The 12,233-nt window shown below is 34.4% G+C and overlaps 2 protein-coding genes across 2 annotated transcripts; both read left to right on the top strand.

Moving 5' to 3' along the window:
- Window positions 1-1,696: 1,696 nt before the first annotated feature.
- On the top strand, window positions 1,697-5,301 carry LOC105619473 (E3 ubiquitin-protein ligase znrf1). Its single transcript, XM_012200993.1, has 4 exons — window positions 1,697-2,075; window positions 2,985-3,080; window positions 3,254-3,359; window positions 4,484-5,301. The coding sequence occupies exons 1-4, from the start codon at window positions 1,697-1,699 to the stop codon at window positions 4,539-4,541; spliced, it is 639 nt and encodes a 212-aa protein (XP_012056383.1). The 3' UTR covers window positions 4,542-5,301.
- A 5,343-nt stretch (window positions 5,302-10,644) lies between these two features.
- Window positions 10,645-12,098, top strand: LOC105619462 (diphosphoinositol polyphosphate phosphohydrolase 1). The gene is made up of 3 exons (XM_012200983.1): window positions 10,645-10,743; window positions 10,952-11,107; window positions 11,802-12,098. The coding sequence occupies exons 1-3, from the start codon at window positions 10,645-10,647 to the stop codon at window positions 12,096-12,098; spliced, it is 552 nt and encodes a 183-aa protein (XP_012056373.1).
- Window positions 12,099-12,233: the final 135 nt, after the last annotated feature.

Below are 12,233 nucleotides of genomic sequence, written 5' to 3'. Positions count from 1 at the left end.
AAAACGTAATATATATATATATATATATATATAAATATATGTATACATAAATTTTTGGTATATGTTGTGTGATTAATATTTCTGTCGGATATTTTCACATTAAAGATTAATGGATTATATTGATAAGGTGAGGTGTCGTTTTCTTTACAGCTTAAGAAAATGTCGAAAGAGATGTTTTAGAGAATTCTTAGGTCGGTAATTGGTTCTTATATTTAATATATATAAGACAAGGTAATATTCGATCGTTTTAAGTACATTTTTAAAATGTCATAGTCAATTATAAGTCATATTAATATCTTAAGATATTACTTAAGATGATCTTAAAATAAGAACCATCTACGAATACCGATCTTAGAATTCTCTTGCTTGAAAAACTTGTCTTTTTATCTGGTGATAATAAATATAACAAATACGTGTTACATATTTAATTGAGACAAAAGAATAATACTTTTGATAATTAATTAAGAAAGATATAGTTAAATATTTTATTGTTATTATATTATATTATTTTTACAATTGTAATATGATTTACATTTTATTTCAAATTTCCCTCTTTGAGATTTCTATCATCTAGGCTTTCTTAAGCTCTATTTATATGTATTCACATAATTCATGCTTAAACTGATATTCATAGTTGGTTCTATTTAAAACCGTTTTAAATATCATATAATCTTAAGATATCATAAACTAATCACATAGCTATATTAAGAATTACTTAAGCTGAACTTAAGATGAATTAGTGTGCGCCTTTTAGCGTATGTGACGTGTACTTTTTGAAGTTAGACATTTTTGAAATCAATTTGTTATATCTATATTTTGTTAGAAAATTCAAAAATATCTTTTCCATCTATTATTTATATTTTATATTTTATATTGATTTTTTATTTGAATATCTCCAAATATCAAGTACAAATACAAACGTAAGTCGGATTGAAAGCAAAAGATGTAAATAAAGAAGAGAATATATTTAAAAAAATGTCATTTTTTTAAACAATCGCACTTCGGTTCTTCGGAATGCTTCGTAATCGTGTCATCATGGCGTCGCCAATCAGACGTTTCGTATCTCTCATCCCCTTAAGTAGGAATTCACGTCACTTCACGGCGTGATACGATCCATCGAGTTATCTCGTAGCTGCAAAGTTGCACCAAGTCGCACGCGCAGAAGTGGAGTATCTGCGCGAGCCGACCGTGTTGACATCTAGGAAGTTTAAGATGTCGGGGAATGTTTTGTGCTACGAGCCGCTGGTATGTTCGCGGACGAAATGACTTGCTTGTTGTGGCGCCCGTCAACTAAATTCCGGCCTAAGTTAAATCCCAAGGTGCTGTAAAAGCATCGCTCCGCCGGTGGGACCGTGCCAGGTCATCCAGTCGTCATTTGCCATCGACGCCGACGCCGTTGCCGAGCGGGGACTGGGGAGTACGAGATAGACCGAGGACAGAAAAGAATAAGAGACGAGACGAAGGCGCCAAGGACTGGTGCCACAGTGTATGTGTGTGCGCGCGTACCACTGCCAGGACCTGAAGGTATCCGTGATCCCGGGAGTCACGTTCCTCTTTTCTCATTTCTCTTCCCGGTTGTACCGAGCGGACAGGTGAATTTAATCGTCAGGGAAGGCGGACGGAATTAGGTGAACGGTGGAGGTGGAACGCGGGACGATACACACGTGGTGACGATTTTCCAATCATCTCAGCTGTGATGGGAGCCAAGGCGAGTACTGTGGCACAATCCGCTGGTGGCAACGGTCAGTCCTCCACTGGGGCCAATGAGACTACAATGCAGGGTTTCTCTATGCTTCGCTCTCTGCCTGGTGGCGTGAGTATGCTTCAGCATCAACATCAGCAGGCCAATCAGTCGCAGAATTCGCGTATGTCCGGGGACAGTAGACAGCGTGCACGCTCCTTGAGTTCCGTGCCAGATCTCTCCTCCGCTGAGCAGGCTAGCCTCTCCACCTCGGTTGGGGTAGGAGTTGGCCAGGCTCTTGGTCTGCCACAGCTCGATTCCGACGACACCGACGAGGAGAGTGGTCGCGTCTACGCTGCTCACAGCTTGCCTTCGCACATTTGGTCCCTTAACGGTAAGCCCAAGTCCTATGTGTTTATGCATCTACAGACTGGACCCAGAAATTGCTCGCTTCCAGGTCGTCAAACTTGCTATAATTCTTATTGCGACGCTGAAAGTTAACAAATCGTCTTTGTATCATTGACACGTGAATCATTCAACAATTCTTTGTTATTCTGTATCAAGACAAAGAGTACAAACAGTACTGTCAAGACAGTCATCTGATTGTTTGTTAGCCAGTCATTCGTCGCGCGTCCGTTCATCTGTCTTATGTTTATTCGCGTGACAAGATTATTTTTCAGTCTGTGCCATCAAGCGAGAGACACATTTTAAAGGATCTCGCTCTCGCAGGGCTTTAATCGGCGATCTCTAACCTAATTGCGAAACGAACGCCGCAAAAAAGGTTAGGTCGCGCAACCGCGAAAGCTCCGCAGACGAAGTTGGTGCGCGACGATGATTCGCGGGTGGGACAGGGGGCGTTTGTTTTGACGCGTGTTGCCGGGGTGGTTGGCCCGGTAACCGCGTACCACAATCGATGATAGTCCGAGGACACATCAGCGGGACCTGGATAAATTTTGAATTAGTGAGAAATATCCGTGGCGTAAAGAGAGAACGAGGAGAAAAGGCGTGTCAGCTCTCGCGTGAAAATCGCACGCAGGTGGGAAAAATGAGGCTTGAGAGAGGATCGCCGCGCGAAACAGCAGCCCACGGCTGAGGTTATGTTGGGTCTATTATGGGAATTATAGTGAGCTCGTGCCTGAACGAGCACGAGGCCGAGGCTGTGGTCCCGGTGGATCGGGTCAGACGGGTCTTTTACGGTATTTGCATTCTTCTGATTTGCAACCCCCTTGATTTTTTTCCTCACTCTTCTTTGCCTGTTTTTTTCATCCTGTCTCTTCTGACATTCTTCACTTTTGTGTTCAAGGTCTAAAGTGTCCTGTATGCTCCAAGTTTATTCTGCCGGATGATATCGAGTGTCACCTGGTCATGTGCCTGACCAAGCCACGACTCAGTTACAATGGTAAGTGGATCGAATAGTGACAAGCTTGTATATCTATCTTGATTAATAATAGATACCATTTCTTAAATTTCCCTTGTTTATTAATCGGTGAATCGCTTCGGAAATGGTGCTCGTCTGATTTAATTAATTAGCTGATGGTAATTAAGTACGCCTTATGCTTATTTCCATGATAGAGGATGTGCTGACAGATGGAAAAGGCGAATGTGTCATTTGTTTGGAGGAGTTACAATCTGGAGATCTAATAGCCCGCTTGCCCTGTCTCTGTATATATCATAAAAAGTATGTATGATAATGCGATTTATGTTATTTTGTTTTAATTCTTTATCTACATATAGTGCAAAAAATATTGACATGGATTTGTAATTCTTGATATTTACATCAATGTCATTATAGTATGGATTTAAAAATGATGTTAAATTCACATCATATTAATATTAATATTAACACTAATATGGTGAGAATTAATAGACACAATATTGTGTTAAATCCATATTGATGTTTTTTTGAAAAGAAAATATGTTGATAATAGATCTGTTTGCGTAACTTAAAATCTCAAAAAAATTTTGCACTTGAAATAAATATTATTCGGGAATTGAATAGATCTGATAATGTTATTTGATTATCAAGAAATTCATTGAAAAAAATATAAGTTGCTATAAATTGTTATAAAAATATTAGTATGTCTATATCACTTTTTAATATTGAATTTTTTAAATATTAAAATATAATAGATAATATCCTTTTCTTACTTCTAAGGTAATAACCAAAAAAATTAAGTTTTTTAAAAAAGAGAAAAAATATTTTTTAATTTAACTATTTTTTAATTTAACAAATATTTATTGATAAACTAATATCGACAAAAAAAATATATTCTTAAGCAAGCTCGCGATGTTTTCTTGTTTGCTTGTATTTTAGTAAAGTACTAGAAATTATATATTTTGTGTGATACAATTCTTAGTAATTTACTAGAACCCAAGCAAAAAAAGATGTATCATGTACTGCTGATTTTAGAAATATATTGAAAAGTCTTTTGTCATTTTTGTTTCAAACCTTTACCTTTTTTTAGTTTTTAATGTTCTACAAAATTATAACAAACCCGAATAATATAATAATAATTAATAAATAAAATAAAAAAAATAATAAATAATCAAAAGTTACAATTCAAAAAATATCACTAACAGTTTATATCCATCTAATTCATTTATGATAATAATTCGAAAATGATTCTTCTAGTTGGATTCTTTTTGAAGTAGAAGAATGATGTAGTGTTAAAATAATACTTATATTGTTATATATGTTATAAATACAAATCATTAATTACTTAACAAATTAAAAATATCACCTTTAGTTACTTATATACATTATGATAAAATAGATAATATAAAATTTCATATTTCTTCTAGCTGTATTGATAAGTGGTTTCAAGTGAACCGTAGCTGCCCTGAACATCCTGGAGATTGATTTGTACCTGCTGAACTTGGTGAAGTATAGTGGAACAAGTTGCTAGCCCAATGGACATTTACGTCGATGGGATTGAGGTGGCAGGAAATGGCAGAAATTTTAAAAGAAGCTAGTCAAGGTGGCTGCTAGTCCGCAATGGTGATTGGTGCGTGCGGTGAATTGTTCAACTGAACAAGTCTCACTCATCAAATCGAACATACGGAAACACAGATGTTTGATTCAATCCTCAATTCTGCTATTGTTAAGCGGAGGACTTAAATAACAAAAAAAAATCGCCATAGGATTCAACGATACACAATGCTATTACCTATACGTATCTATAATTAATCTATTATTGCTCTCGCTTAATATCAATTGTACTATATTTATAAATTTTACTTAGTTTTACATCTTGAACTCAATTTAGCGCTTAAGCAGGACAATCTTTATTATTATCAATCATGATTTCTTCTTCTCTTATTCTTTTTACGATTCTTTTTTTTTTTTCTTTCTGGAAAAGGGGGACTGGACGAATCTTAGTCAAGGAGACCTGCATAAGAGCAGGTGAGCTCTACCTTAGATAAGTTAGTTATATACTTTAATTAATTTTTAGTATTGAGACGATATATCGTAATTTCCGTTGTCTGTTGGGGAATGAGTGCTAGAAAGGATATTTTTGATACTTTCATAAAAGGGAGAGCCAGAATGTGTATAAGAGTTTCGAACGCTGGAGATAACGTAACACTGTTGATGCTGTAGTAACAATAAAGGTTCTGATTTAACCTTCCTTACTGAGATTCATACTAATGTGATAATCTCTTTTGTTGTTATTAGAAAGAATTGACACGCCCCGTGTTACCGAGATGTACAGTCTATTGTCGATTACTGAGGATTACCTACTGTATAATTAATCTCTTTTGTATATGGATAAGGATTGACATAACCCAGCAGAAGTAGTTTTTGTAATACGAACAATCAAAGTCTATCATTGTTCCGGTAATATAATATATATGCAAAATCGTATATGTTCGGCTCGGATTTGTCTTTGCATTCGATTTAAAGATACAAACTAACAAAGCAATGAGACGAATACGATGAGAATAGAAAAACGAGAGCGATACGATGCAAAAACGAGAGAGGAATTAGAAATAAATTATATTAATAAAAATCGAACCCATAAACATAAAGTATGTACATATATATGTGTGTATATATATATATGCATACTCTCGCGCACTTTCTCTCGACAGATATTTAAGTACCAAACTAAACATTTTTCATTGATAAATGAGATATAAACTGAAAAAATTTACAAGCCACAAAAAAGTTGTTCGTTGGACTGCAAGTTCATTGGTCTTTAAAAAATATTAATTCGGAGCTTTTAAAATATATTTATTATTATAAAAATATATATATGAAATGAATAAATTAAATAAGTATATAAAAAAGAAAGAAGTATCTCTGTATTCAAGAGAAAGTGCGCGATGCCTAAAACATCCTGTATGTATATATATGTACACCTTTTTTAAGCTATACGAGAGGTAAATGGCCGTAGAGACGACAAGCTCGATTTCGTAAAGAAATAAAAAAATAAAGAAAAAAGATGGAGGAAGATGTAATAAAGATGCGATATCGGTAATAGCGATAACAATATTGCAGGAAAATTTTTCTTTGTATTTTGTTACTAATCGAGGACGAGGATTGTGTCTCGCGGCTGGTCATTTATCGATTTTACGATATGTGTAAGGCTCGTTGTATGCGACGATTTTATAAAGACGGAATGCGGGGAAGAAAGCGGAAGGTAATCGCGCGCAATGAGGGACGCAAATAGATCGCATACATCCTACGGCGCAGCGAACGACGAAACGCAAGGAGCACGTGCGTTACATATGTAGTAGTCGAAGACACACTCATGCATCGCACGTGCTTGCCTCGCTCTCGATCTCGGTAGCGGTATTCTGTATTGCGAATCTGTTCATATCTTAGTTGTACATACCTTCTTACTTGCTGTAAAAAAAAGGAGGCATTATATATATGTGTGTATTCGAAGGCGGTAGTAAGGTGCTGCAACTAAAATAATAAACAGAATCAACGATACTTGTTTTATTATTTAGAATTCAAGAAAGAAACACGAAATATAATGATAGATTTTTTTTTTGTACATTCTTATGTCTATGTCTTTTATTTTCTATGAAATGCTAAACCAACGTATCCAATTTTTAATATTAATTGGCAAATTTTAAATTACAATTCTGCTAAAGCTTTATATTTAATACTTCATATTTTTTTCTGTCTGAAACTTTGCTTACCAGATATCCCTAATTTTTAGTCATTCGACAAATGTATTATACTTTTTTAGATAAAAATAGACTCGAGATCGTTTAAAAAATTTGTCGAAAGAGAGCTTAGTTCTTGGGACATCTTTTATTGAACCGTGTCGTCTTACAATAGTTACATTGTAATACTTTTTGTTGATTTAAGATGTAAGGTACAGAATTCCTCTACCTGAGAGGCTGTAACAATAACGATCTGAGTGTCGTCAAACAAAACGTAAGAGCCCGAAAGAATGCGTCTACTCTAGCTCCATAGAATAAAGAGAATGAAATGCGGTGGAAGGCGATGGAAGCCTAAACTCGCAGGATTGTAACTGTGGACACACACAGGTTGTAATGAACCATTTGTATGTACGACACTATTGACTTAAATATATAGTTTATAAGCTATGTTCGATTTATGAGACGTTTAATTTTAGAAGCTGATTTTATTTTATGGGCGAGCAAGAACATGAATCGTGCGATCATGGTAATTATGGGTAGATATTGTGAATGATTATTACACAAAGATAATGATAATTTTTTATTCTTCGACCATATAGCCTGATTTTGCTTTATTAAAAGTTAAGTTGAACAATATTTTTTTAAATGTTAGAGCGAAATAAAATAATGTTTTGTTTTAGTATTAGATTGAAACGAAGCTCTGTTTAAACAAAATTCATGTATGATTAAAAGATTTGATCATTTAAACATTTATTCATGAATATATTATATAACTTGAAGATAAATTCTTGACCATTCTTTTCAATTGATTACTACAAGTACTCCGTTGTTTTTGCCTATTGTAAACTTCTTTCAATTTAACTAAAAATGAATACATTATTCATTACATAAATATGTAAACATTATACCATATATATTTGATAAATCATCATAGAGATATTTTATTTTTTTTGTTTGCTGTGTTAGGAAATTCTATCCTATTATAATATTATTTTTTGTTCTTAAGCAAGTATTTCAGAAAAATTTTGAAACATCTGTATGAATCGTAAGACTTTCAAACCAAGAGTGTTATAATGAATCATCTTGTAGGGATATTTTGTGTGGGATTTGGTTTTTTTTTATCTGCTCTTAGGAAATTCCATTCGGTTCCATTTATAATTCAGAGACAAAGACACATCTTCTACACGCTTACCTAAAACAATATAAGATGTATAATTTCAGCTTGGTAATGGTTTTTATTTTTTTTTCAAATTCAAATCATGCATATCTATGATGTCAGAATAGAACTTTGGCCATTTATCATGATTGTTGATATCAAGTCAATATTAACAATAATTAATCCATCGATATTCTTGAAATTCGAAAATAATTTACAAAATTATCTAGCACTGAAATGTAGTAAATAAATTAAAAAATTTTAATTAATCATTAAATTTTAATTAGAACTCAGTAGAGAAATGTGATTGTTGATGCAGAGCATATATGATAATTCATATTACGCTAAGACAGTTAAGCATGGTTCAATGTAAATATAAATTAGAAATAGAATTTAATAAGTTATATGGAGCAATTAAAACTTAAATTCGCGATTTTTATTATTTTGAATGACTGATATATCTAAATTTTTTCAACCTAAAGCCTTTTTAATTGCATCTCTACATTCCCAGAATTGCTAGAATGTTTACTACCTGAAGTCAAGTTACTTTTTCGTCTTTTTAAAGGTCTTTTATATGGATTTCCGCATTCCTCTAGAATGGTCAACTTTTTCTTTAAAAAAGAAATGTGAAAAGTGAAAATTTTATGTATGTGTATATGTACTTTTATCTAAAACATACAAAGCTTTTTACGTTTCCACTCTAAGAAAAAAGTTTTATGATCAACTCTCAGGTAGCAATTCCTCTAGAATGGATCAACTTTTTCTTTAGAAAAGAAACGTGAAAAGTGAAAATTTTTATATATATATATATGTACCTTTATCTAAAACATACAAAAAACTTTTTATCGTTTCCGCTCTAAGAAAAAAGTTTTATGATCGATTCTCAAGTAGTAATTCTAGCCAATTCTAACAACATTAGTATTGGAATGTTCCATACTATCTAGATTTCTATTATGATTGTTTAAATTCGTCAAAAGTAAATACATTTTTTTATTAATTAAAAATTTAATTATTACATTTTATGAAAATAATAAATACATCCAATAGAAGCACATATTTTCCAAAAATTCTAGCCAAAAAACGACGAGTCCACTGATTCATAATCTGTTTCACATGAAAATACCATGGTGGAAAATACTAGAAAAATCTATATTATAGATTTTTATATATTTTCATATGCGAAATTTTTTTCGAAAATTGGCCCAAACCGAGTAAACGAGAATGGATTGAAATGTATTCAGAAATAAGTATTCCCAAACGTTAAAATAAATCCTTTTCTTCAATTCAAATGTAATTTTTATTTATTTATAGGAATTGCATGAAGCACATTTTTATAATCTTCAATATAAAAATAATATCTAGCTTTTTCTGTGAATGATGAATATTGCTCAATTTAAAATTCTGAGTAGGAAATGCTTGAGAAAGTTTCCCAATCCAGTTGAATCCAGTGGAATCCAATTAAATAAAAAGAAATTTCTTTATTCAATTAGATTTATAATGGACTTAAAATACGCATTAAAATTTTAATCTATTTTAATACCTACTTTTGATTATTAGAAAGTTCGAAGTTACGAATCATTATCTGTAGACTCAACGTTCAATTGAAATTTTTGCGTGCTTCTATTAAATGCATTTATCTCTCTCTCTCTCTCTCTCTCTCTCTCTCATTCTCTCTCTCTCTCTTTCATTAAAATGCTTTCAATTAAATCCTTAATAAATAAATGTTTATTTTTAACGAATCTAAACAATTGTAATATGGAAATAGTATGGAACATTCCAGTATTACTGCAATATTAAATATAGGGTCTTATTTTCGGAAAATATAAATTTTTCGAGAATAAGATCTCATATTTCAAATCTATAATCATACGCCGTCTTAAAATTTCAGCCAACAAAATGATCATAAAGCGCCTCTAAATTGTATTTCTATTGAATATCGATTTTTACTCGAAGAATCGCAAGTCTATCCATTCCGTGTGAAAAAATTGTAGGTCTGTTCTTTTTCGTTGAACTTCTTGCACCCCATATATCTTTTCTCTTTTTCTCTCCCTATTGAAGAGAAAAGAAGAAAAGACGGTATCTTTGTTTTCTCTCTCTTCAATATTCGGATATATGTATATTTATCTTGTTTTAAGTGCAAACATTTTTGAGAATTACAAATAACAGCGAACAGACCTATGGACAGATCAAAGATATGCGTATAGAGATCCTGGGGATCGAATAAGATTGATTGGTTATCGTAAACGCATTGGTGGAGGGAGAGGAAACGTTGCATGACGAGTTGTGGTTGGTCGGTGCGGTAGCCTCGGGGTGCTTTGGAGGTTATAGCGAGCGTCCGGCGAGGATCGGGTTTTTGTTCGTGAGTTACCGCGCGGGTGGCTCAGATCGGTGGCAGCAGACGCGTTTCGTCGTTGCGAGCGGAAGGACGCGTATCGGGTTTGATACGAGTGGCGGCGCATCTACCGCAGCTACCGTCTACACGTGAATTCAGGCCGCTCACGCGTTTTACGTACGGTAAAGTGGACTCGATGTCGATAATATGTCGGCTACGAGCAACGTTAGGACGACACGGATGCATAGGATGGCCTGTCGGGCCGTTTGACGATTATTTATGAATTCACGGAAAGATCTGAGGAGAGAGTATTCACGGTACAATTACAACAATAACAATAACATCAATAACAATAATAACATGGTGAAGGAGAAGGCGAATTCGATCCGCATGTATGACTCGGAGGGCTACAGACGTAGGGCCGCCTGTATCTGCGTCAAGAGCGATCTCGAGGATGAGGTAAGCCAGCTGGCAGATGGCAGCCACCTGTATCTTTGCCGGCATGCGGTCGTTACAAGTGCTATGCTCGAACCGGCTAGTTTTATTTTTCTCTCCAAGAGTCGATCTTTTATCCGATTGACCTGAACTGTTTCGTCGAAGTCGACAAATAAATTGAACTCTCTTTTTCTCGCATGAAGTCTCTCACATATACCGTGAATTCTTACAGGTATTACTAGTTACATCCAGTCGAAGACCTGACAGTTGGATAGTACCAGGCGGTGGCGTCGAACCCGAGGAGGAACCAGCGGTCACCGCTCTTCGCGAGGTCCGGGAAGAGGCTGGTGTTTTAGGACAGTTAGGCCGTTGTCTTGGCACATTTGAGGTTATAACTCGTGATGTATGCCACACAGATATTATGTTATAATCCTTCATATATCATGTTTTCCCTTTTTTTTTTATTAATGTACTGTGTTCTATACATAGCTAAATCATTAGCTGCGTTCAAGAAACAAGAACAATTTTTTAATTGTTGTAAGATTGTTTAATATGATTGGTTTATATATTTTGATCCAGTGAATAATTAAAAAGCCCTGTTTTTTTTAACTTATTGCTTTGTTTATCTTTTTCCTTTTCTCTTCATGTTGGAGAAAAAAGGAAAAGATATGTCAATAATAAGAAGTTTAGCTAAAAAGAATAGGTCTAATAACAAATCATATTAAAAAAATGTTTGTGCTCAACAAAAAAAGACAATTTTGCAATTATTGTAAAATTCTTTAAGGGTCTTACCCTTAAGTCCTTACTTGGATTTAAATGTATAAACTAATCATATTAGAGAATCTTAAACTATTGCTTTTTTTTGTTGAATGTAACTGTAATCTGTTCGCATTGCATTTTTCTCTCTTCAACTCGAATATATATTTATCATTTTAAGTGTCAAAAATTTTTGATAATTTAAACCAGTGGGAACAGACCTTCAATCATTCAGTTTGTTGATTTCGAGACCGTTGATCCTAAGCAAGATAGTAACAGTACTGATAAGGCAGATTCTTCCATTTTACATGGCTTTCCTTTTACAGAATACAGAGCACAAACACCGAACGGAAGTATGGGTTATGCGGGTGACCGAGGAGCTGCCGGAGTGGGAAGATTCGCGCGCTATCGGCCGGAAGCGAAAATGGTTCACCATACCAGAGGCCCTGCTGCAGCTTGGTCAACACAAGCCTGTCCAGCGCTCTTACCTACACAGCCTCCACAATACCAATCCACGACATAATCCCACCTCTCAGCTGTCCAATCATTCGCACTCTACGATGGCGTCTATCGAACTAATGAATAACTCTAGTAATAATACCCATTTGAGCGAACACAGCTAATATTGTCGTGGATTAAACCCGTTTTTTAATCCAAAATTCGACCGCCATGGATTCTCTCCGAGCAAAAACTCGCTGTTTCTTCTCCCTTCTTCCCTTAAGGGAATTCACTATGCAACTCTACTGTTGTGTTTTATA

The sequence above is a fragment of the Atta cephalotes genome (genome assembly GCF_000143395.1).
Source record: "Atta cephalotes unplaced genomic scaffold scaffold00002, whole genome shotgun sequence".
NCBI classification, from domain to species: Eukaryota; Metazoa; Arthropoda; class Insecta; order Hymenoptera; family Formicidae; genus Atta; species Atta cephalotes.
The sequence above is the reverse complement of the archived record's forward strand: the minus strand, read 5'-3'. Positions and strand labels throughout refer to the sequence as shown.

Excerpts from the sequence above, each read along its gene's own strand:
- LOC105619473 (XM_012200993.1), top strand. The coding sequence starts at position 1,697 with ATGGGAGCCAAGGCGAGTACTGTGGCACAATCCGCTGGTGGCAACGGT. Across the intron at positions 3,081-3,253 it reads GCCACGACTCAGTTACAATG|AGGATGTGCTGACAGATGGA; the intron begins GTAAGTGGATCG and ends TTTCCATGATAG. Across the intron at positions 3,360-4,483 it reads CTCTGTATATATCATAAAAA|CTGTATTGATAAGTGGTTTC; the intron begins GTATGTATGATA and ends TATTTCTTCTAG.
- LOC105619462 (XM_012200983.1), top strand. The coding sequence starts at position 10,645 with ATGGTGAAGGAGAAGGCGAATTCGATCCGCATGTATGACTCGGAGGGC. Across the intron at positions 10,744-10,951 it reads AGAGCGATCTCGAGGATGAG|GTATTACTAGTTACATCCAG; the intron begins GTAAGCCAGCTG and ends GAATTCTTACAG. Across the intron at positions 11,108-11,801 it reads GTTGTCTTGGCACATTTGAG|AATACAGAGCACAAACACCG; the intron begins GTTATAACTCGT and ends TTCCTTTTACAG.